Raw genomic sequence first — 25,991 nt, forward strand, 5'->3', positions numbered from 1 at the left:
GTCTTTGTTCATTTCCTTCTTAGTGGCTCATCCTGAACTCATCTTTCCTTCGATTCCTTCACCCCTTGCTGCTGGCTTTCTGCCTCACCAGGAACATGCCTCCTGTTGGAGACAGGACTGGCAGTAAATGCTAATGGGAAAGAAAATTTTGGCCTGGACTGTTTGCCTCCTTTTTTTTTCTTGCCAGTTTTACCCCCCAAAGCAATGAGGAATCTGCTGGGTGTTTTCTGAGGTTTCAGTTAAGGACTCTTACAAAACTTGTTATATTTCAATGAAAGGGAGGGGAAAAGAAACAGAGAAGGTTATGAATGTCTGTTATCTTCATGACAGAGAGGTTTGGCCAAAGTTCAGATCTCTGGAAGAGGAAATCTAGCTGTATGATAGAGGGAGGTTCCCACGATGTGGAAGATGTACACGCAGGAAGAAAAGTAGAAAAAGAAATGCTGCTAACAGGCAATACAGATCAAGGGAACTTAAAAGCATCTGTAATGACTGGAATCTGATACAGTGCTCCTGAGGGTCTTTACCAGGATTCATTTTCTCTATTACCCAGAGATGTCAAGTCTTCCCGTGTGCATTCATTTTGGTTTTGGGAGACTGAGGATTTCCTGAGTCATCTGGAGACCAACGTGAGATTCATGTCAAAGCCCCATGGCAAGTCCCTGAAGGAAGAAACAGGAATGAATCAGACATGACGAATGACTCTTTGCACCTCTGAAGCAGCCTCTGTATTCCAGGGAGCGAGGCAGCCCCAATGTGTTCTCAAGGTCTTATCACAGAAATGAACTCACAGCTTGCACAATGCCTACTAAACACGGAGAAGCGCAATAGAATTTAGAGGAGTGGTGGCTGTGCAGCTGCATGTTGCTTCTTGAAGCCTGCAACAAAAAGGCAGACTGAAGGAGCTGGGGACAGTTCTAGTCCAGACTTAAGCACTATATGGTTTGCAGGACACAGTTGTCCAATGAAGCAATTAATTTGGCCTTCTAGGCAGTCAGGAGACACCATGATGTTAGGATTGCTGTGTGCCTGGGAGAGGTTCTCATGCCTTCAACAAGCTGGCCAGCTAGTGCAGGCGAGGTGTCCCCAGCCAGCGCATAGGCATTTATCAGCTGCCAAAAAATGGGGTGTCACAGTCAATGGAGAGCCAGAGGAGAGGGAAGGCAGATGAGAATGAGAAGACATGGAGGATGGGAGACCAGAGGCAGTGATAGTGGCAGTTCTGGTAAGATATGACAAACAGTGCAGTTTGAACTTGCTCAGCCTACCCACCTGTCTGCTGCAGAGAGGCGTTCTAGGCCAAAATCCTGTCGTGTGAGGGAGATAGGGCTGAATCACCAAATTCATTCCCCTGCTGTTTCATGCATCGCATCATGTAATGCCTGACAAAGTCGGATTTGTTCAGTTTTGTCTCTGGTGTTCCCATCAAAAGGCTCTTCTGGGCCCTCCCTTTCTGAAAGGACTAGTTATAATTTTCTGCTGTTACTTTATAGCTGTTTTGTCCTTATACTTAAATCTTCTTTTGTCCCTCAAAGGTCTTGACCCTGCCTGTTGATGCCTCAGCAGATAAGCCATATCCACTCTGTCTTCACTTTGCAGGCCACGCCGTCTGAGCCAACACACACCTCAGCCCTTCTAGGAAAGGTGAGTTGCACACACTGTATAATGGGAGTCTTTCAAATGATACCTGAAAAAAACAGGTCTTTCAACTCTGTGGACTTTCTGGTATCTTTCATTCAGAGTATTTAACCAGTGTCAATCCTTCCTGGCTTTTGTAGCCAAGTGTGTTCTTTGCAGCTCCCTGTGCTGGAAGGATAGGAGATTTCAAGCCCACAAATCAGTAAGACTGACTCCATATGCTTGGAGTTGGGCATGTGCATAACTGTGTTTCTGGATCAAGATTAGAGTTCTCACCACTTGACAAGATTCAGCTTGTGCTTTGTGAAGTGCTGCCAGTTTCTCTGGAATTAAAGATTTATATAAAATATCAATGTTTAAAAAAAAATCAATTCTCAGTTCCAGGTTTGTGCGTGTGCATGTGTGTAATGCATTAATTAAGAGCTGGTTGGGAAACAAGAAACTGCAACTTGTATCACAGTGCTCTCTTTATGCCATGTGAGAGCTGATCCTTGTTCCCAAAGAGGTGTCACCTGTTTGCAGGCAAAACTAAGATGGAAAGGGACAAACAAAGGTGCAGAGAGGATTTTTCTAGTGTCAGGAAGTGATAGTAATAGAGGCAGCATCTCTTGATCCCTGAATGTAGCGAGTGTTCACTTTGCTTTCATGCTTTGCGGTGCTTTTCAGGGGGTAAAATGTACAATTACAGAGGAACTTAGATGCAAGACTAACACATTTTTGTGACCTTTGTATTGCTTTTTTCCAGCCTGCAGCGGTCGACACCAGGTTTTACTTGTATCGATCCGTCCGGAATGTGGGGCAGGCATTGCTGGTTTGTGTTGGCAGACCTCGAGGAGTGCTGGCAGGACTCCGGGGTGACAAGTGCGAACCCAAGCTCCAGGTTTTGCTCGGCAAAACCTACCAGCGCGGTGGGGCCAGGAGCACCGCGGGGCTGAGCCGCGCCAGAGGAGGCGGAACACCGCGGGGAGGCGGGCGCTGCGGTTCGGCCCCGGAGGGCCGGTGCCCTGGCAGGGGTCGGGGCAGCCCGGGGCGGCGGCGGGGCTGACCGAGGGCGGCCGCGGGGCGGAGCGGGGCGGAGCGGGGGGCTGGCCCGGCCCGGCCCCGCTGCGTGTGTGCCGGGAGGAGGGCTGGGCGAGGGCGGGGCGGCGGTGGGCCCGGCCCAGCCCGCCGGGGAGGAAGGGGAAGGGAAGGGGGGAGCGGGCTGCGCTGTTGCCCTTTTAAGCGAGCGAGTGGGTGCAGGAGGCCGGTACAAAGGGAGCTGCCGCCGGGCTTGCCGTTCCCCCGCCGGCTGGGGCTGCCCCGGCACCCCCCCCCACCCCGCCATCTTCCGCCCCGCAGGCGCGGCCGGGGCCAGGGTCGGGCCGGGCTGAGGCGGAGGGAAGCGGCGGCAGAGCGGGCGAGGCGGCGCAGGCCCGGGCCCGGAGATGAGGCCAGGATGTCGGTGTCAGGGCTCAAGGCCGAGCTGAAGTTCCTCGAGTCCATCTTTGACAAGGACCACGAGCGCTTCCGCATCGTCTCCTGGAAGCTGGACGAGCTCCACTGCCAGTTCGTGCTTCTGCCGCCGCCGCCGGGCTCCGGCCCGCAGCCACCGCCGCCGCTCACCATCCACTGCAACATCACGGTGCGGGGCCGAGCGGGGCCGGGGCACGGCCCGCCCTCGCCATTGTGTGCGGGGCGCGGGGAGGGGGCGCAGCCCCGCCACGGGGTGACTCAGCACCGGGGGGGCCGCGGCCTCCGCCCGCCGCGGGACCGGGGGGGGGGGCTGCCGAGGGGCCTGGGCCCGCCTCCCCCCCGCGGCTCCGGGCGTCCTCCGCACCGCGGCCCTCACAAAAGTTAGGGAGCGGGCACTCGGCCTCTCCGCCCCGCCGAGGCACGGCCCGCCGGTCCCTCGGGGGGGCTCCTCCGGCGGAGGCGCCGACCGGAACAAAGAGCGGCCCGGGGCAGCGAGGAGAGAGCCCCCGGGCCAGCGGAGGGGCGCCGGGGCGAGCGGAGGGGCTGTCCCTGGCCTCCCCCGTCCCTGCGGTGTCCCGGCGGGGCAGGGGCCGCGTTTCCTCCCTGCCCTGAGCGGTGGGAGCCCGGGCGGCGGGCGGAGGGCGAGCGCTTTACTGAGTGCGCCACACGGCCGCGGCCTGGAGCCGGGCGGCCCGCCCTGACCCGGGCGGGGAAACTCCGCTCGGGCGGGCCCCGGGGGCGGCCGGGCCTCCCCACCACACCGGTCAGTCCGGCGGGCTCCGAGGCGGGGTGGCGGGAGGGACCGGGAAACTTCTCCCTATTGCCGTCGTGAGGGGGATAAACCAGTGCCTGCGGTCTGCTGAGCAGTTGTTTCATTATGGTGGTGGCGTTTAAACTTGAGAGGGGGCTTTGAGCAGCGTTGTCGAGGCTGAGGGACTGCTACCTGAGGGGATTGGTTTGGTTTCTATCCCCCCTCCTTAAATTCGTTGGGGTCTGCTTGTTTAGAATGAGTGGAAGGGAAGCAGAGTTGTGTTCAGTGTTGTGTGCTATGGTAAAAATCTTCTCTGTTTCGAGAAGTTTAGGGCCTAAACTTCCCGAAGGATTTGATTATATCGGGGTCTGTGACTCACATTCAGCAAAGTGCTGGAGGTGCCTTTTGATTGAACTAGTTGTAGTTGTAAGTGAATTTAAATGCCTTATCAAGATTCAGCTGAAGAGTAGAGTATTGAAAAACTTCAGCTGGTTGAAAATAGGGTTACTACGTTTGGGTTTGAGGGAGATAAGCTCTGGAGCTTCTTTGTCTTTTGCCTAAAAAAGGATAAAAGTTTCAAACCTCCAGTTAGCATGGAGGTAGAACCACGCATGTAAGTGTAAATACTTGAGTACTGAAAGATGAAAACGTGCATGCAAACCAAGCAAATCTAATAGTCTTGATTGGAACTTTACTTGATTTAAAGTAACTTAAGTTAAACTTGCTAAGAGGATCTTTAAAGTTTCACAGTTAATTGTCCTGAGAGGTCAGTTTTGGGACATGGTCATGACGCAGGTGTTTGTTTTAGTGGACACTGGTACATAGTTGTAAGTTATAAGATGGTTTCTGTGGTAAAATAAGCAAGATGCTTTTGTGTTCTTGTTTTTAGAATGGCCCATAAGATGATGGATTGTGTGACTTCCTTCAAATATTTGTTATTCGGGACAGAGTGTTTAATCTCTGAGAAGTCAGCTGTTTCTTTCCACAGTATCATCTTATTTCATAAGTCTCTCTCTAAAGGTTAAAATAAAAGGTCTGATGGTTGGGCACCTCAGTTGCCAGTTGAATTTGGTGGGTTATTCCTAATATGTCAAGTGGCAGCTAACAGAGAAGCCAGTAGCAATGCCCTGAGGTGTTTGGTGCCTTGGGTTTGTGCTGTGGTGTACATCTGCTTCTGAGGCTGCTTTTGTGTAGCTACTTTTGATAGTAATTCTTTCTTAACTTGTGAAGAAATATGCCCACTTACTTGTAGGCCTTTGGATGAGGTGTGTCTGAGCAAACAAGAAAGAGGCTTAAGTCACTCTTGGCATTTTTATGTCTTTAATGAGGGAACAGTGTCTGCAATCTGCTATTACAGTCACTTGCCCTGAAGGTCAAGAGGTCTTTCACATGCCATTAAAATTGTGGCATATGAACTTGCCAAAAAGAACAGGAAAAGAGATGTTTCAAACCTTAGAGCAGAGACTTCTGCTTCGAAAAAAAGGCCGCATCCCAGCTTCTTGAAATTTTTGTTTCATAGCTGTCTGCAAGCAGCCTGGTGCTTTCCAGTGTTGACTAATTCTTGGCTCTTTGAGGTAGGTGGCTGTTTTCCCCATCTGTTAAAAATAAATGGGAGAGGGCAACCTGAGATACCAAGGTGGATCTCTTGAAACAAGTGGGCAGCAGATAACAGAGCCAAGAAGAGAAAGCTGACCTCTGGACTTCCATCCTAGTTTTTTGACACAAGTGTTAGAAGTCGGAAGTGTGACAAAAGTGATTTTCCTCACATACACACATGCTGGATTGAGTCTCTTGGCCTCAGTTTTTTCTCGCCTCCAGTTTTTTCTGTAGGTACGGTAAAGAAGAAAAACATAAGTCTTGTTTACTGTTCTTCGCTGGATCTGCAGGTACTGTAGGAACTAGAACTTGAAATGGCAGTAGTAGCATGCAAAAGCTGGTAAGGCTGTTCCCAACAACTGCTAAGTTGTTGGTAAATACATTTTCTTGGAGAGACTCACCCTTTGCATCGGAAGCTGCTGTCTTAGTGCTCTGGATTTACAGTGCGAATATGTAACTTTAGCTCTCTGCTTCTCCTAACCAGGAGCAATACCGATCAAACCAGGATATTCCCCTTGCTCAACAAAAGTTTACAGATGGTGTGTGTGGATGCTCAAGAATCCCGTTAAGGGGAACTGTAAGCACAAAGCTCAAGAATCACTTTTCTTTGTGGTTCTGTTTGGGTACCTCAATATTTAACTACAATGACAGCTGTCTAGCAGAGTGTACAGATGCTGAAGTTACTGGATGGAGAAAAACCTATGGAAGGAAGCTTCCAGTAGCTTCTGCACCAAGTCTGAAAAGAAACCCGATAACTAAGTTGTTCCAGTCTTCACAATGCATCTCTTTCTCTTCCCCAATCTAGAGAGAGGAGGCAGAGGAAAGAGGAAACACTGTCCTCAAGAGGTGAGAGAGAATGTCTGCTTAGGAACTGCATGGATCTCCACAGGTTTCCCAGAGTAAATTCCACAGTTTGATTAGAAGTCTGCCCTGGAATTTCTCACTGAGATGACTTTTTGATTGTCTGCAGTATGAGATTGTAGAACTGTTTAAGCATTTGCTGCAGTATCCTAGCAATAGTCTACCTGTGATACTAAGCAATGCTTGAAATTAAAACATGATCTATTTTACTCAATAACTCTTCTGTTTCATGAAGCGACAGACAAACTTTGTCCAAGTCTGTACTTCACTATTTCTGGTAGTGACCCATATTGGAACTTTAATGGTTAATTGGGTTATTTTAAAAGAGGCACTTTAGGGTGGAGTCATCCCTGTCAGAAATACTGACTGCTTATTCCTGAGAGCTGTCTAATTATTGAACTTGTTCAGGCTGTGTACCTTCACATTCCCGTTCTGTTATGCCAACAGCAGTGTCTCCATTCTGGAGTTTTATTTCTGGTTTTCTCAGGTTTTCATTTAACAGCAGCATTCCAATTAATCAGGTTCAATAAAAGTGTCCTTCACAAAGTATGTGTATTGATCCTGTTCTGCATGTTTTTTGAAATAGGATCAAAATAGTGGCCTTAGAGGAGTGTGTGTGTTGATCATGACTTTAGGTGTCTTTCAACGCAATCTGTAGTTTCGGGTTGGTACCTTATCAGACTTATGTCATAGTATTCCAAAGGGTGTATTAGAATGAGTCAATCTTTTCCTTGTTAGTGCAACAAAAAGGAGCGATTTGGACTGCTGTGAAACATCTTGTGTTTTTTATATAATCTCATCAGAGAGAAACTGGATATTAATATCTCCACCCATACACACAAAACTATTATTGAAATTTTGTGTCCTCAAGTAGCACTTGCAGGTTAGAATAGGGTTTGTGCTAGCTCTGGGTGGGAGCAGATTTTGCCTGAGACAGATGCTGCGCTCTGATGTGCAGTGATAGCCTTCAAACATTAACAATTCAGTTCAGGTGGTAGGGCTGGCTTCAGTACACTCTCGCTTCTCTGCTGGAAAGAAGTATCTTGTGCTTTCACTGAAAAATAGCCTGCTGCTAAATCAGAGTTAGAAGCTGCTGTGAAAGACTTGAAAAGGTTGCTGTCTACAGATAACTGCAATTGATGGGAGTTGTCTTTATTTTCCTTTCTAAACCAGAATGGATGAAAAGCTTTTGTAAGTTGGGTACATACAGAATGTTTGAGTGGATTAGAATACGCCATAGTTCTTCAAAGACATAAGATTTTCCCGTTAAAGACAGTCCTAGCTAATGCCTAGATGGCTGATAACCTTTTGAACAGGTTGTTTACTTGTACACAGAACTAACCACACAATGAATGAGGCGTTCAGTTCCAATCACTAGACATTCTGTAGTAGGTGTTGAGACCTTTGTCTTGCAGCATATGGCTACCAGGACTAAATAAAAGCATACACAGCTTTATCTTGATCATGTGCACTTTTCTGACTAGAATTAAGTATACTTGGTGCTTTAAAAAAAGACATGTGAGTTAACTATTATCGAACATAACTTATGCAATAGAAATTCAGATGTTTAGTCTTGTTTTGTTTAACAAACCAAATTGAGCAAACAAATACTAAAAGAGTGAGAATTTTAATCTCTCTTTGTATGACAAGACTGCAAGTGGAAAAAGAATATTGCAGAAAGGAGTAGGAGGAATATTTTGTGTCTGGAAGACTCGGGGCCTTATTTTGACCCCACAGCTTGGCTGTGCTTTGTGAAAGGCTGTATCCAGTACTTGAGGACGTCGCAGGTAGTTGCTCTGTCTATCTATAATGTATGAAGTGCTCCTAAAATATCCTAGAAAGCCACAGTGATGGGCTTCAAATATAAATGCTGGCTTATGTTGAGGTTTTAATGTACAGGAAATTGCACTTACTTCAAATGGGTTACTCGTGTGAGTTAACGATACAGTAATTTCAGAACTGGGATTTTTGTGGTCCTCAAAAGAGTTCTCCCTGCACTTTGATAATTAAAAGAAGTTTTTGTTAAAAATATTATCTTCTTTTTACTACGCATGCTTCCTCATGTTAACTGTTCAGGAGGTTTTTGCAGAAGACTGAAAGATACGTGGTATTTTTTGTATGTTTCTGAACAGTCCCTAGCTCTTAAGAGGCTAACTTAGAGTAGGGCTGCTTTGGAACAGGTGTTGGAGGGTGTGAGGTAGTTGCCTTTGATTTGTGTTGACAACGATATTTACTTTGTGTCAAAACTAGAGTAGCTGTAGTTAGCCTTACCCCAGGCCTTTCTCATGCTACAAGAAGCAAGAGCATGTACTGCTGCGCTTGATTTTCATTTGGGGCAAGGGCATGCTAAATTTTGATTGTTCTGTCAAAGCTTTTAATCAATGAAATGAGAAAAATCAGGGAGTAGTGTAGAAAGTGTATTCTGTTCTCGAGAATAAGGTGGCACTTCCCAATTCATCGTGGCAGTCTGTCTGCAGTGGACCTCAGTACCATCAGAATTAATTAACGGAGTTGATCGAGTGTGTTCCCCAAAAAGCATAAGTTCATTCTGTCTGTCTTAGACTAGAATGTATCTGTCGGTGTGTTTTCTGTGTTATGCCAGGGGATGCTGTGTATTGATGACATGCTGATATCCTCAGTATGAGTTCAGAATTACAGTTGTTCTGAAGAACAAAGTATGATTGTGTCCTGTGCACTCTAATACTGCTGTTGCTCGCAGACCAGCAGAGGCTGTGTGCCTTGTGTGGTGGCCAAAATTGAGTTTCCTGGATTAAGGACCTGGCTGGCATGTAAAATTCTTTACTGGGTTAGTGTTAATCTGGATCACTTCCCAGTCTGGCTCACTGTGTGGCTGCACAAACAGCTGTCCTGCCACGACACAGGGCACAGGGGCCAGAGAAGGGCTGGGGAAGACTGCTAAAGCCAGCATTTCTGAGGGAGGAGAGCTGCTTGCCAAGCTGCTGAGTCCTTAGTGGCGCTTGGGATAGCTCCTGTGTGGAATACCCAAGCTGGTGTCAGTCCAGTGGGCCCACAGCAGGGTCTGGTTGGTGACAGTGACTGGTAAATGGAGAGCTGGACCAGACTAACCGGGAAGAGTTTGCTTGTAAAATCAGATCTGTGTCAGGAGAATGGAAGATACAAAGATGGAGTTGTTTAAAATAGTGTTTTTAACAAAGAAGAGAGGGGGCAAAACTTCTGGATAGCAACAAATGTTTGTTGAAGCTGATTAACAGAAATAGTTTACTATTGCAGTTTTGCCTCTGTGTGGACTGCTGTTCAGTGCTGTCTGGTTGTTTGCCTGTATGTGCATTTGGAAAGTTACAACCCTCCGAATTCCTGGCTGAAGTTGATTTTTATTTCCTTTATTCTTTTCCCCCTTGAGACTATGAATGGTAATGTGCCTTTTTTTTTAAGACAGGATAGTTGATGATTTAGTATGCATTCCAGTCTATTTCTTCAGCTGCAAGCTTTATAGGAGAAACGAAAATAACCTTTCACCGGCTCATAGAAGACAACTGGAAAATTAAATGGCTGATTATAGTAAGGAGAGGTTATTTAGCATTTAGATCTTATACATGCATGCCTGTATTCATATTAGCTTCAATTGTACTGATCAAAATAGTTCTCAGTTGATCTTTGCTGGAAGCAAGCATACCAGTTAGTGTACGTCTTCTGATTTCTTGCTTCCAGCTGTAATCTCTAAGTGTGATATTAAAATAATGACCTTACGTGTTTTGTTTCTTTTTGTTATCTCAGGCATACAAGACATCCTGGTGTATTCAGTACTGTAGTGAGTCCGTGAGTTCTTGAGATGTACTTTTCACTGTATTCTCCCTTCTCCGAGATCTCTCTAATGTTTTAACCCCTCTGAGAGAAAGAGTTCAATACTGTTGCAGATCTTGCAAGAGCTTCTTCAGTGTGTATCCAGAAAGGCAGAAACCTAAGCTCTGTCAGAACCTGTACAGAGGCATTAGAAACAAATTGAAGTGTTCCTGTGCAGTGGTGTTCAAGATACTGCAGGCTGCCTTGGAGTTTTGGAGTAGGGAATAACTGGGGTAAGAGTGCGGTATTCAAGTGATTAATGGTAAACATTGGTTGAACTCTGTGGTACTGAAATTTTGTGGGGGGGACAAAGTTCCACCTAAATGGCTCTAATCTGAAGGCCGGTGACTCAGCAGTGGTCAGGGGAGCTGTGTAGATGTTGCTGTGAGGGAACGTGGTGGCCAGTGTCAGCAATAGAGCAGCAGGACCTCTGCTAGCAGTGCGTGAGAATGAAACATCCTTGTGTCTGCAGATGTGTCTGGAGCACAGCAAGTTTCTAAAGGGAAAAGGCAGAAAAGAGGAAACCTGTTCTCAGGGGGAAGGGCACAGTGCCTTTGAGAGGGGTCTTAGTGATCTGAGCACTTGAAAGATGTAAATTTTTGAAGGTGAAGAGAATGAAGAGGAAGAAGGGGAAGCCTGGATTTCTGGGTGACAGCAGAAGTGACATCGGACTTTGCATGCTGTGGAGTGACTGAGTGATAGAGGCAAGAGCAAGTCTGTCAGGAAACCGTATCTTTTTCAAGTTAAGTCGGGAAGCAGTGACATGTTCCAATTTAGTTACAAACACCTTAGTTCTAGCCACAATAGAAGCCATTTCTTGTTACTCTGGCTTTGTGACACTAATGTTGATACCTTTTCTGAATGCGCTTGTTTCTGTAGTTGCAGAAGTAGGTACTTAGTAACTCCCGATGATGAGAAAGAGTTGGTAATTTGTTTCACGTAACGAGACTTCCTTTGGGAATCTGGGCGCATGAGATTCTGTGCTGCTGGTAGAGAAAGAGTGTTGGAGAATCAGATTTGCGAAATACCTTTCTCTGTAGCTCATATGTCTAGGTGCTTATGAGGTGAACCATTGCCAGCATGAGTGCATGTACAGTGCACACGTTAAAGAAGAGAACTGCTTGTGGCTGAGGGCTCTGCAACGACCATCCTCTGACAACTGTCCGGACGAGAGTACTGGCACAGTGGGGTTTTGTGTGTGAGGAACAAGACAGGTTGTTGTGAGGTGCTATGGTGAAAATCTGGATTCCAGTCTCAGCTCTACAAGCTTCTTCCTGATAAGCAAGTCAGCCTTCAGCGATGCCGTGTTCTTTGCTTGATTTTCAGTGTGGACGATCTGTAATTTTATTCTTGCTGTTGCTAGTGTTGGCAAAGGAATGTTCCTTAGCTCACTTAGCTGGGTTGGCCCCCAACAACAGTTTTAATTTTCAGAGACTACATGCTGCTTCTGAACATCTGTCACTTGCTATGCTGTTGGCTAAATCATGCTTCGCGTTAACAGAAGAGTTGTGTTTGAGTCGCACTGTGTTAGCATTTGGTGGATTTTACACTGGGTCCATACAGAAGTGTTTAGAGTGTTTCTCTTTTCTGTGAATTTCTTGGCATGGATAGATGGCATGCTGCTTCATGATGGTGACCTGGAGAATAGAATCTTGCTTCACAGTGAAGATCAATAACTGCTTCTATCAGAGAAGTGCCTTATTTGCTTTTATGCTCAAAGTTTGTATTCCAATTCTGTGTATCTATGTTATACTGGATAACAAGTAGTCTGCTGCTTTTTGTTTGGAGTGGGTCAGGTTGTGGCAACCAGCAGTCTGATAAACCTGTTTTTCTAAAGATAATGTGCAGTTTCACATGCTGGAATCAGCAGTTGGGATATGTTGTGTAGATTCTGTAGTTCAAAGAATGACTGGCTGTAAAGTCTTGACTGAAATAACTTGACCTTAAGAAGTGTAAGAATGATGCCACATCTGCAATCATGTTTGTGGCCATCTGAAGTGATGTTTTGTGCCTGCTCTGCCCAAGCGGATGTCTGTTGTAAAGACGAGTGATGTCCATAACTGTTCTGTATGCTCTTAACAGAAACATTTCCTTGTAGTTACTTTTGTGGTAGCCTTCTGCAACCAGCAGAACATGTTTGTACAGAGAACTGTGTTTTCGTATTGGACAATCTGTGATTGTAGAGTGAATTTTACACACCTATAGAGTTGCAGTTTGTTATGGTCTTTTTGTTGCATAAGGCACATGGCTTTGACCCTGCCTTCTCTAACGCAGATGTATTTAAATAACATAAACAATTCTAAACCAAGATACTCTGCTACACTTGCCTCATTCCCTGGAGAATGTGTGGGAGACAAAAACCATGACCCTGTTAGTTGTGTTGGTTTACTGTGCTCCTGGAGGTATTCAGTTCTGCAGTGATGAGCGTATTAGCAGAACCTACCTAGAGCAGGATTATGGGATTCTTTCACCTACCTCCTGCAAAGCTGCAAGATGATTAAGCTCTTGCAACCTCCAGGGGTCTGACCATGCTGCTCTACCTGGGATGGTCTTGTATAGTCTGTGGCTGTCAAAACAGTCATTAAACTTGAGGGTAGAATTGCAGTAATTGTCTGTGTTTGAGAAACGTGTATTTTAGTCAGTGGAACTTGGTGCCTTACCAAATAAATGCATGAATTGTAGAAGGTATTGTCATTGAACCGAGTGAGGCTTTGACTTCAGGAGGAGCATAAGAAAATGAAAGCTTCCTTTCTGTCGTCTCTGTTTAAGAGAATTCTAGTGAATAAAAGATGTCCTTCTGTTTATATGCATAGAGTAAGTTAGTAGTGTGTTGCATTCAATCTTAAAATTGGAAAGGAAAAGCAATTGGAGTTTTCCTCTTGTTCAGTAGAGGTGGGTAAAGTCCACTTTCCTTTCTTCCTACATCCAGTATTAAATTGAATTTTTAACCCCACCTCCATTGCATACGCTTTTCTGATCTTTTTAGGACTCTGGATGTCTGAACTCTTAGATTCTTACAGAAATGACAATTCTTTTTATGTAAAAGTGCAAATTTTTACTTGAACTTGGAAATGAGATGTTAGAATGTTGGTACTATGTTCAGTAACTCAGTCTGTACAACAGAGAAAATGGTGATGTCTAGATGTTTGAACATGCATATTTTTTAAAGTTTTATTAACTTGAGGTTTCTGGGAAATGGTTTTATTTGGATTACTTCCAATGAAGTTTCAAAAAACCAGAGCTTAAAGTGCCCCTTCATGCTTTCTAAAGAATGGGATGGGAGGGCAGATGACCATGTGCTGACTTTTAAAGGTTCTTAGCCTGTAGATTTGATGGGCACTCAGTACCCAGTGGTAGAACATGCTTACTTGCATCTTAAGCTGCCTTTGGAAAATTTGTCCTTTGATAATGGGAAGCAGCCTGTCAGTTGTGTAGTCACAACTAATACTCTTGCAAGAAGCTGTAAGTATCAGTGGTTTATGGACATCAAGCTCAACTTTAGCTTTAGGAATATCTTCTCAAATCCTGATATTTTTCTTAATATTAATTCTGTGGGTATTTTTCCCTGTAAAGGCAGGTTGACACAGGTGAAAAATTCACAAGTAGTGAATGATTGACTTAATTTCAAATAGCAGATACCAAGTTGTAGCTGATTGTAGAGTTTAATCTCCAGTATTTGTTTTGAATGTTCATGTGGGATGTGTATATGATCCCTAATCAGTGGGACTTGATTTGGTTTGGGTTTTTTAATCTAATTCTGCTATTTAATTCAAACAAACTTTGTAGCATCAAGGTGTCTGCTGAGAGAAAGCCACCTATGATTTGAGGTCAGTTACTTGATTGTTTATAGCTGCAAATGTATTCACCTTGAAAAGACTGTATTAGCCCTCTGAAATGTCTTGCTACAGTAGGATTGACTGACTTTGTTAGCTGCAGTTGTGTGAGCTGGAATGGTCTCCTGCTTGCCTTCTCAGAGCAGTTAAGCTGTTTAAAAGACCTGGGGGTTTGACCTTCTGTTGTTTGGAAGAAAAGGCAGGTGGACAAAATATTTTGGGACCAAAACCATACAAGCTAGAAGTGCCATTATGAAAATCGGCTGAGTTTTAGTTGTAGCTGGTGTAAGAAGAACAGAACTGAGTTCTGTCACTGATGGAGATTTTGCAAAAACAAAAGAATTTGAATTGGGTGAGTTTGGTTCAGCCAGTATATGAAGGAGTTTTAAAAGGAACCTCCCCCCTCACTTTTTAATCTAAGATGATCTGGAAATTAAAGGAAAGAACTATCAGGGTGTGATTGTGATATTTACATTGTGATCCTGAAGACGTGTGTTTAAATGTGCTTTCCTACCATTTGGCTGTGATAAAATGACTCTGTTGTGTACAAGGAGACATGGTTACACCATTACCTCATAGCAAACTGCATGTACAGGTTGTGCTAGTCGTAGGAATTTGAGCATGATGTGTTGTTTTAATTTAGGAATTTCTACAATACTGTTGAAAATGTGTGATTTAGAAAGAGCTCATTTAAAGTCTCTTACATCAAAATGGTGTTGCTGTAGCTTTACAGAACAAGATAAAGATTATATAACACTGCAAGTAAAACAGGCTTTTGTTAAGGATGAGAAAGCTTAGATAGGATATACTTAGCTGACAGATCTCTACCCGGGAAAAGCTGTCTTAATGTATGTGTTTCTGGTATCTGCTGTCACTTTTTGCTGCCTTTCTTTTTGGTAAGCAAAATTGTTAGTAAAATATAAGTAGACCCTTTTACAGAGGATGCAGCAGAATGTCTGAGCAGTGAGATGCTCTGTGGATTCTTCTGATACGCTGTGGTTTTCCTAAATGATTTGATAGGTTTGGAAACTGTTCCAGTGGTGGGAGCGCAGGGCTTTAGTCTCTTTGTGTTTTGTGTATTTATTAGCAGGCTAAATTCTTTTGCTGCATTCTGTTAGAGAAGCGTTTGTGTTGACAAAGCTCCCGGTCTGTCCTGGTGTTAATACAAAGACTCTCTAGAAGTGATGATCCCATGAATTGTCATTGTATCTGGGTTGGATGTAAACATCCAGCCTTTGTGCTGGGGCCTCGGTACATGCGAGGTGTGATGTCATGTCTTACTGAGCAGTTGCATTCGCTTTCCAAGCTGTACAGCATGCATTAGCCTGTGAAAGCTTTGGGGCCTTTGCCCCTTGTGATGAATTTTTGCTTTTACTTCTAGAGAGCAGGAAAATGTCATGTTACAGCAGTTACATAAAGCACTTAATATGAGTGATACCTGTGCAGCTAAGCTAATTATGCAAAATCACTGTATGTCAGGTGTGGAGTGAGAAGCCAAAAGTGATGGGGTTTTAGCCACTGAGAATTAATAAAATGAAATATTCTAGGGTTCGTCTCACAAAGTGCTGCCTTCGTATTTGGGAAGCTTGTGTTCCTTGCATGATATAACAACTCAAATCCATCTCTCTATAGAATGCAGATATGGAAGAAAAAGCTGACTTATGTCTCTTGAGAGAATTAGCTCGTGTGAAGTTCAGTTGTTTGACCTTACAAGCCACATTAGTTTTTCATTGCATGTTATGGTGTTACAAACTAATGAGCTTGTTTAGATCTCAAGATCAGAACGTTTGAGTTTTGTGTGTGAGTTCTCTATTTCAAAATATAGTGACTCATATCCATGTGAAACTCAGCTGTTCCAAAAATACAGCTTACTTGCAGAGCCTGAGAAACTTAATGCCATATATGCTTTTAAGTTAAATGAACATATTTGTTGTAAGTCTGAAGCATTAGAAAGTGTTGCCACCAACTGGAAATTTTTGCCTTCATTGCGAAAAATGGAATGAGTTGGAATGAGAGCAAAGAGTGAGGAAGTCCTGTCATTCAGGACATAAGGCGTCAGCACATTCCAGCAGCCACTATAATGTATTTAAACACATAGTGGGATTGCTTGTTCATCAAATCTGCACTATCAGTCATGGCCCTGTCTGACAAAGGGTTTGCTGCAAGTGTTTTGGAGGAGATTTTTCTATAGGCCCCCAGACTGGGAGAGATTCTGACAAATGTCCTACTGTGGGTTTGTTCATTAAATCCTTCTGGTGGGTAGAGGAGAAACAGAGTTGTCAGAAAAGAATGTAGACGGTGAAGAGTTGAGCTTTATTTTGTAAGCAGTTGTCAGATTCCAGGTTCAGTTTAGAACAATAGGCTGACAGACATCTATCTTGTATAAATCATTGCAATTAATAGACTTGCTTGGACTAACATATATAAAAATGCTTGAATAAAAAAGGCCAAGAACACCTGTTGGGAGAATGCACATTCCAAATGGTGACTGTATCTGGAGAATATTTTTATTCTAATGAGGATTTCAAGAAGCAGGTGGCTCAATGAATTTTGGAAGGGATTTTGTTTGTTCTTTGTATTTAGCGATGGGGATGTTGGTGTAATCTCAAGTCGTGGCAGTAGTGTTTACCCTGTTTCATTTCCCTTAATGGAATGAGCTGGCCAGAGCAGTTCAGGTCTCAAAAATAGCTGGTTCAAGCAAGTCTTTGGGCAGTAGGGTCACGATTAGCAGAGTTTCCTTTCTGATTTTCTCCTGTGCATAACGATCCAGTGAGCAGAATGAAGGTTTTGAGGTAAGAATATTGCACTATTGCAGAAGATTTTACAGGTGGGTTGCATGTTATTAAGAATAATGAGAGTGAGATGATATCAGTACAAAACCTGGAATGTTTTTAGTGGAGTGTGGCTCCTGAAAAAAATGGTTTGGGCCCCCAGTGGCAGCTGGGGGTTTAACCTTGTTGCCTATCAAGAACAGATACTCTAAAGTCTCTGCTTTGTCTATGGTGTGCCTTGAAGTGAAGCTGAAGGACATAAACAGTTTGTCTTTACGTAAAGATACCAGGAATATCGTGTTCTCCGAAGGTATTTGTTGGCTGTGATTTTTAAAAATAAATATAAACTTGGGGGGATCGAGCTTTTTGAAGTTTATGCAAAGGCTGCAGTTTTCAGGTGGGAATTTTAGACTTCTGGAGCTGGAATGTCCCTGGAGCGTGCTGCCATGTGCGAACTCTGCTGGGATGGTCTGTTTTGCCAAAGCTGATGTCCTTGATCTAATCGCACGGTTTCTGTTACGAGGTTCAGCACTTCAGCTAGAAGGTCAGTTAGGCAGTAAGCTTTGTATTATTCAATGCCAATCATATCATGCTTGTCTTTTTCTCTAGTTTTCAAATGACTAATGTTCTGCGTTCTGATAAACCCAGTATCTTTGCAATGACAGATGCTAGTTTAAGTTAGGAAGGCCTGGATTCTTCTTTTGGGACTTGCACTTTGAGATGTTGCTAAGACTAAGTTTTGCTTGGGAATCACTAAAGCCCAGACAATAACAGTCAGGAATGCTGTCTTCCTCCTGTGAAACTTCTTATGGCGTCTTGAAAATTACAAAGCAAAAAATACACAATGCAATCAAGAAAGAGTGTAAATTTGTAAGTATATGGTGGAGTCACCTATTAGAGCAGCAGTAGGAACCTTGACTCCTAAGTGCTGAAGAATCAAGCATGATTTATTGTTGCTGGAATGAGAAATACGGAATTTTTCCTTTAAACTGCAGTGAGGGAAATGAATGAAAATTCCCTCATGCTATTTAGTAAGACCTGGGGATATGAAGATAATATCTGGGTGATAAAACTGAGGTTCAGCAATTTGTCTTCAGCTACTAGAATTTAATTAAATGGCTGAGAAGTAGAGAATGCTTTAACTAAAAGAAAACAAAGAAATCCAAACATGTCAGTGATATGAAGGGGCACTTGCTGTTGAGTTGGAACCTCCTTGGTTTCCTCCATCCTCACAATGTTACCAAATGTGTTAGGGGAAAAAATGGAATTGTTTTTTGAAAACTCTGGAAAAGAGGCAGATGACTCTGCCTTTCTGTAGCAAGGGTCTTCCTAGCACCTTTGGAAGGGCTGCATGCTGTGGCAGCTGAGTGACAGGAAAATCACTTGTCATGGATTGCATGAGTGGTTGTGAGCCATGCCTGTTCCATGCATTGTGCGTGCCCTAACCATGGCTTGTTCTGGCAAATCATCTGCACTTCTAATCCTATGAACCCATCTGATCTCACTGTCGCTCAGATGTGTTTTGGCACCTGCCTGACAGCTGTAGGACTTTATTGATGGAAGAAAGCTAGCCTGTGAGCCTTCCCTATAGGCTTGTGTGCAATATAGTGTTTGAGAAATCTTTTGACGGTGGAAGGTCCTCTGTGAGCCTTGATGGTACAAAGGTCAAATTGTAGATTTTTGGCATCATGATCCCTGTTAGCCTGTCCTACAAGGCAGGAGACTTGAGCTGTGTTGCCTCAGTCTGAGAGCCAGTGCTGGAATGGTTTGAATAATCCCTTTTGAGGAGGCAATCTGGAGGCTCCAGCTTTTGTTGCCTTCACAGCTTTTACTTGGAAGAATCTGCATTTTTATGAAAAACTGGCACCCATCTAGTTCCTATTCTTTGACATGTCCTAGTTGTGATTCCATGATTTGGTAATGATCACCTCTACCACATTCCTACATTTGTCCCTCCTGCTCCACCCATCCCCAGGGTTTTAAGCTTTTCAGCACTGCTTCTTATCTATGTCCATCATCTGATAAAGATGAAAATAGGATGAAATATGAGAAGAACCAGTTGGCTGGATTTCTTTCAACTTCTCTTGCTTTGCCTAAAAATGCTGTGTTAAGAGCTTCTTTGTTACCTGATGTAAGAGTAAGATAAAAGGTGATGTTAATACTGTGTTGTGGAATTTTTGGGGTGAATGAGTTTTAAAAGCTTTATGGGATTTTTTTTTTCTTTTTGTTTATTTATTTGTTGGGTCTTTTGTGTTGTTTTTTTAACAGGAGTCTTACCCCTCTTCATCACCAATATGGTTTGTAGAATCAGATGACCCAAACCTGACTTCAGTCTTAGAGCGTTTAGAAGATATTAAGAAGAGCAATACTCTGGTGAGCAAGTGTTTTGGTTTTTTGGGTGTTTATTGAGCTTTGTCGCATTAACAAGCCATTAAATTAGTTCAGTTTGGGGATTTTTTTTGGGGTGGGGGTGTTTTGTAAGTACAAGTTTCTCTTCCAAAAATGTATGAACCAAAAGTAATCCAAAAGATCTGGGGCAAGGAGGAGAAGATGACTTGAATGCTTGTTCTTAAAAAAAAATAGTTAAATTTCAGCCCCAATAATTACACAGTTTAAAGTTTTCTGAAAATAATTACATGGCAAAATGCATGAGAACTTAAAACTAGTGAATAATACAGCTCTTCTAGAGTTTTCTTTGCACAGAGATAGTTATGGAGGCAAAAGCTTTGCGTCCTTGGAAGTGTGTAGTCTTCAAATCATGATGACTCTAATAGAAAGAATTTGCGGTTTCAATAAAGACGACTTGTCTTGATAGCTTCTGGTGCATCAGAACATTCCTTAGATAGCGATAACAGTGTTGTGACTTTGGATGATTGCTGTTGAAAGAAGGTCTTTACACAGATTCTAATGGTAGTTTTGTATTTCAGAAAACATGTCTTATTCGAGTATCCTTTCGATATAGAGATAGAGTGGGGGGGGTGTATATATGTAGAATTAATTTCCTATTCTATGTGGGAGAGTAAGTGTCCCTGAATACCACTTAGAGGTACATCTCAGTACAAATGTACTTTATTCCACAAAGAGCAGTATTGCAGCCTACTGACAAAATCAGTGATTAAAAGTGTTGGTTTTCCTCTCCAAATTCAGTGTAATGGATATTAAATAGCCCTTAAGAATGATCTTTATTAACAGATGATTTTAACATTTTGGGATTATTTTTTGTGTACAGGAACACATGAATGCTCGTGATGCATACAAAGCAAATCTGCAGAATACTGCTTATTGCATGAACTGCTTATTGCTGGCCTTAGTATTTGCCTGGTCTTGGAAAGAATTGGGAATGTTCTTTCTTATGAAATCACTGACCTGTAAAGCTTTCTGGGCTAACGTTAAGCAAGCTTACTTGACCTTCAATAAGGATGTGTAAATTTCTGTTTCTAAAAGATATTTAGGATGCATTTGACTTCTAGCAGAAATAATTAGGAAACTAACAAGCAAGTGGGAGCCTTTGTGGCCTTGACATAATTAAAAACAAAGGGGCATTGCAGAGGAACATTAGGGTTTTGATGTGTTGTGTCAGATCTGATCACAGGAGGCATAATATCAGCCGTGTGTTTTCTTCTTACAACCTAAACTTTAGACTAAACAATATTTAGAAGAATGTTAGATCTCTTAGTCCTTGTGACTTCTGCCTAGAAAGACATACAACAGTAGAGCAGCAGAAGGTATGACCAAACCACCTTTTTTCTTAAATACACTTTTCAGAAGGTTCTCCAGCTTGAAGCTGCTGAGGCCGGTAGCTTCAGACTAAAGGTTTTAAACAAGGTATTTCCTATGTTTAACTACCTACAGGCTTGCTTGCAATAGGGTAGAAAGTTTTATCACAAACATGCATAGGACTTCATGTGCTGAATTGCATCTGCACATAGATTGCTTATGTACGTTCTAAGAAAACAGCTTCTGATATCAAGATTGTACTTGCCCATGTAAAAGCTGATGGGTTGATGTAATAGACACCTGTGGATGGCCCATTCGTTTCTCAGGAATCCACCCCACATCATGTTATGCCAAGATGAAGGCAGATGGGAGTGGTTGAAGAGACAAATACTTACACTACAAAATCTGACTTCTTTTTTTGCTCAAGGGCTTTGGTTTTGTGGGGTTTGGGTTAGTTTCTTCTCCCTACAACTTTTCCCTGTGCAATTCCCTCCCTTCCCTTCAACAGTGTTGGAGTAACTTAGACACCGACTTTTTGGAGTCAGGTAGGAAGGGATAAGGAACTACACGTAGAAATCCAGAGGCTTCTGATTTATCATGCTATCTCCTGACAACTCGCTTAGTTCAGTTTAGACTTTTAGAATGTTCCAGATCAGTTTTTATTTAATATATTACAGCTAGGAGATCATTTGTGTCATGTTGTTCTGAACTCATAAAGTTATTGGAACAGTCAAATTTTGGACAGGAAATTGCATTGGACTCTTTCAGGAGCTCAACAGAGCACAGCGACCGTGTGCTCAAAGCACTGCTAGCACGGGTATCCCCATTTAGCTTTCGCTGGTGTTACTCTGCCCTTCCTACTTGCTTTGTAGCTTTTGACAGGTATCAGCTTTTTGGGAAGCTGAAGAGCATGCTCTTCAGGCATAAAAATTTGACAGAGATATATGTATGGAAGCCTTGTCATTTGACATGGTAAAAGGAAAACTGTTTTACTATGTTAAAATCATGGCCACTTTTCCTGGAAAATCTGTGAGTCTGGAACTGTGTTACTTACCTTGGCATCAGCATGCTGCTGCTTGCTATGAACACTTGTCAAAATGCTAAAAATGTGGAAAGGTTAAGAATGTGATTAGCACAGATAGCATTAGGTTTGGAGGCTCTAGCTGCTTGACTGTCCAGATTGAACAAGTTGCAGCCAGCAGATGAAGGGGCTACAGAATTCTCTCTGACCCCTGGTGTCTCCTGGATTCCCTTCCACATCCTGAGCGTCAGCATTACATGGGACTTGGTAGGCAGTGAAACTGAGAGCTGCCTTCTAGTGGTTGTGTCATGCAAAAGAAAAATCCTACTTCAATTTCATGGTTCTCTGTATTAGATAGTGGAAATCGTAGTTGTAAATTTAAAGTCTCAACCCTTTATGGGTTATTAAATAGAGCTATACATGATTTGGAGATTTTAAAACCAATAGTGAAATGGGTGTAAATTCAGATGGGCAGCTGTACTTCTCATGCTCTCCAAACCTTGAGGGCTTAAACTTGCATGGAAGATGCCAAAAGTATAGAATTCCTGGCATAAGTGTGTGTACAACTTGGATGAGCTGCTGTCCCTGAGCGCACTGCTTCTGTATTTAGAATTTAGATTTAGTCCCACATGACGGCATTTCAGGAAAGGTTGGCTTTTGCAAGCTACCAGAGCATCAGCAGCTATTCATGTAGCAGAGTTCATTGAGATAAAATGCAGGAAGAAGCTGTGCTTGACTTTCTGAAACTGCCCACGGCTGCCGAATGTGCATGAGACCAGTTACTGTCACAGGCTGCCTGGTAGCTAAGTAATGGTCACGCTCCAAGTAACAGTTATTTCTTCCCTCTGTTTCCTCTTGTATCCTTCAGCAGTTTACTTCAGTGGTAAGCTAAGATTTATTGATTCAATTTATTTTCACATCAATACAGTCTGCGTATATATGTAGATAGAAGTGTGTGGAAGAGTAAGTATGCGGATATTTAGACTACTGAAGTCCATGTTCCTTTGTAATAGAAAACAAGGTACTTCATAGTGCATCCAGCAGTGTATTAATATCATTAAAGCTGTCCTAAAATTGTTAATGCTTTCATACAGTGTTTGAAAGATCCCTTCGTGGGTAAAAAGGCCTCCTAATGTAGAGGCTTCAGAAAAATCGTCTTCTGATTTGTACGATGTTAACACAGCAAACAAAAAAAATTCCAGGAGGTGTTTTTGTGTCCAAACCAGCATTATAGTGTCCATGAGAACTAAAACTTCTCAGAACTCCTGAAGCATTAAAAGTTATATTTTTATATATATATATTTATATTTTATTGTTATTTTCTTGTTAATTCTAATCGATGTAATTAGTTCAGAATTTTGGCACCGTATTTGGTCACTCGAGCATTTACCTTATGCAGGCATTTACATTGCTCCTTTAATACCTTGTGGATTATACATCCTAGTTGCTGCTTAGTTTCTGCTTTAGGCAGTTTGTATTCCAGGGAATGTACTGGTATACTGATAGCCCACTTTTCTTTAGTAGCAGCAAAGCGTGTGTGTTAAGCATATATTTTACATCAGCCAAGCATGTGAAGTTAGCCTGGAAATACATTTAAATTTTTCCTACATGGCAGAAATCTGCTATCCCTTTTGATACAGTCTATTCATGTGCCGCTGGCACATACCAAATCATGGTAGGCCCTGCTTAGAGCAGGGGGTTGGATTAGATGACTTCCAGACGTGCCTTTCAGCCCAAATTACCCTATGATTTTTGATAAATATGACGATAGCATAAGGGATAATGGTGATGGTGATCCGTGGCAGAAGGATCAAGGGTATGAAATGAATTCCTGTGGAGGAAAAACATAGCAATAAGGAAGAAGGGTTGTAGAGACAGGATCAGCTTCTCACTCTGCTGCCACCTTTGCAGATTATAGAAACTGAGGTCAAGTAAAACAACTTGGCTGTAAAACTGAAACTGCAGCTTGGCAGTTGCGTTAAGCTAACCACGAAGAATAGGCTGCTGCCAAGGAGGGGGTCCCTGCTCTCAGCTGCGCGTTCCTGCCTTCCCCTTGGTGGTGAAATTGGTGCTCATGTGCTGAAGCATATCAGGAACTGATCTGGCATGAAGCTTGTAAGCTGCTGCATGGCTGTGTGATCGCTGGTGCCAGTGCAGATGAGAAGGTGACAATGTGCTGCTAGAGGCAGGGAGACACTTCTGCAGGCACAGCCGCTGTGTAATTTGGTCCAGGCTGTGCCAGCAGTTTGTTGCTTTGCAGGTGCTTGTGTACCTCACAGTGGTGCTGTGCTCAGGAGGAAGTGAGAGGTGCTTACAATGTGTTAGGTCCTGGCTGCAAGGAGTCCTCCTGCATTGCAATTCAGGTGATGGGATTCCTCATGGAGAGCCTGGGGAGTGGAGGAAGCAGGGCAGGAAGCAGTGCTGCTCTCTCTTCCCAGCCCTTCCTGTCTCTTTCTGTAGAGGTGCACCCAATATTTGTGTTCATCTACTTTTCTAAGCTTTGGACCAGTCAAATGCTGGTGGGGGTGTTCTTTCCCCACTGTTTAGTATGCTTCACAACAGAGATGAACAAATGAAGGGCTTGCCTAAATTTACAAAGCTATGTGCAGAAAATTACAATTCCTGAAATGTTATAGATGAAGCTCCAGTTCTCCATGGGACAATGTTGTTTGTGCAGGGAAAAATGTTCTCAACACTATGTGCAGCAGTGCAACTTTAAGCATCTTACCCATATTGAGAATAATAGCTTTAAGACCTGTGATTCTATCTACCACCTAACTTTTTGATTAAGCTGCTTTCTGCCTGCTAGATTTCCTGATGTTTCACACACCCAGGAGCTTCCAAACAGGTATAGAGTCTTAACACTGATGAGAAAAGTGATTGTTACAGAAAGCTTCTGGCAACATAAACTATCACATCTCATGCGTATACTCAAAAGAAATGCGTTGCTGATACACCAGTTCTTTTGGTGTCACCTGCTTTATTTTTGAGTGAAGGATGACTGTCAGGAATGATGCAGAAACAGCAAATGTGGTGTGGGGAGAACGTCACAGTTCTTGTAACACAGGCTGGTGTGTCAGTTTGTGGCCTCTGAATATGTAACCTTCCTATTAAACAGCAGCGTTGAATTCTGCTGGAGAAGGGAAAAGCATTGAAGCTTTCAGATAGTGTGAGGGCAACATCTGCTTGTCAATGCTTGGAAATGAGCTCTTAACCCTGGAGAGGCTGAATTTTCACTTGCAGTAGGGTAAGATGAGAGCATTTAGACTTGCCAGTAGCAAGATTTAGACGTGTAGAATATTTTGGAGTGACTAGATTTTTCTTGGATACCTTCATTTATTGTGTATTTTAAGAAACAGAGTATACAAACACGAGTGTTGTAGAGGTATTGTTGTTCCAGGATGGTACAACCTGTACCGTACCCTGGGTGAGGCCACATTGCCTGAGTCTCCTTCCTTTAGGGAGAGATACTTAGAGGGCAGTGGGGGTTGCAGCTCTTAAGTGTAACTGCTAGTGTTGGTGAAGGATAAGTGTACAGAACTGGCTGTCTTGCTCACTGCCTGTTACAAGTGGCAGTGTACAAACTCCCTCCTTTTGATATCTGGAAGGTAAGTCCATAAATGGATGTGTAATTTTTGCAAGCTTCACCTAGGCTATTATTCTGCAGATAATGAAGCGTTGACCATCTTGCAAATGTGTTCCACAGTCCTTCCTTTGTTTTTCTGATATAACCATGCAAAGATGTAACCATGGAAAGTTAGGAAATGCAGCGTTTCATGGTCTTGGCCTTAACCAGGAATCTGAGGCTGCCTGGAGAAAGTTAACAGCTATGGAAATCCACTTCATTAACGTGGTGATTGAGAAGCAAACTTTGTTTCTTTATTTCTGCAGAACTAATTGATGTTCTGGATAGCACTAGGGAGAAGGAAAGGTGTTCTATATTTTGCAGTTAACAGAACACAGTCAGTGTGATGCTGAAAGTTGGAAACAAAAACCAGTGGTAGTAACAGATTGTGCCTCAACCTGATACAGGATGCAGCAAGCAGGGCAAGCAGACTGCTTGGGCTCTAGCCGAAGGCTGGCTGGTTTCTATGCCTTGTACAATGTTTGTCTTGCTTCTAGTGCCTCACTGGAGCGTGCTGTAAAAGGATTCAGGATGTGGAAAATCAGACACTTCCTCTTTGGTTTTTTGAAGACATGGTTCTTTAACCTAGGAAACTGGAATGGACCATCATGTCTCAAGGAATATGACCGTTTGATTAATCTCTAGTGATTTGTGGCTGAGACACCTATGCCTGGAATGGATGATGCTGCTAGAGCAGGTTATTCTTTTGCTCATGGCTTTCTTCACTTGACATGAGGAGATGAATGGGAGCCATCTTTAACTTGCCGTGTCCTTGGTTTCCCATTCTGGGGATTTCATTACAATGACTACAGAGAAAAAGTGGGGTCTTAAAACTTTATTCCAGTGCATACAGATTTAAATGCTGTACACTGACTGAAAGTTCAGTGCCAACATGTGAAGAAAA

At 43.2% G+C, this 25,991-nt stretch overlaps 1 protein-coding gene and 1 long non-coding RNA gene across 6 annotated transcripts in view; both read left to right on the forward strand.

Moving 5' to 3' along the window:
• The first annotated feature begins 1,539 nt into the window (after positions 1-1,539).
• The window catches only part of UBE2Q2 (ubiquitin conjugating enzyme E2 Q2), a 50,611-nt gene continuing 26,159 nt past the window's right edge, over positions 1,540-25,991 (forward strand). Inside the window, exons 1-2 of one of the 5 annotated variants that reach the window (XM_030496761.1) lie at positions 1,540-1,644; positions 18,993-19,097. In XM_030496761.1, the coding sequence (XP_030352621.1) occupies positions 1,555-1,644; positions 18,993-19,097 (195 nt within the window). In that variant the 5' untranslated portion in view covers positions 1,540-1,554. Of the gene's footprint in view, positions 1,645-2,802; positions 3,260-3,887; positions 6,284-16,868; positions 16,874-18,992; positions 19,098-25,991 lie in introns of those variants that run through there. The other 4 variants (XM_030496760.1, XM_030496763.1, XM_030496764.1 and 1 more) reach the window with 4 other exon arrangements.
• On the forward strand, positions 22,799-25,819 carry LOC115612489. The gene is made up of 2 exons (XR_003993041.1): positions 22,799-23,595; positions 23,628-25,819. It is a non-coding gene; the product is annotated as an uncharacterized LOC115612489 (long non-coding RNA).

Source organism: Strigops habroptila, chromosome 9 (genome assembly GCF_004027225.2).
Source record: "Strigops habroptila isolate Jane chromosome 9, bStrHab1.2.pri, whole genome shotgun sequence".
NCBI classification, from domain to species: Eukaryota; Metazoa; Chordata; class Aves; order Psittaciformes; family Psittacidae; genus Strigops; species Strigops habroptila.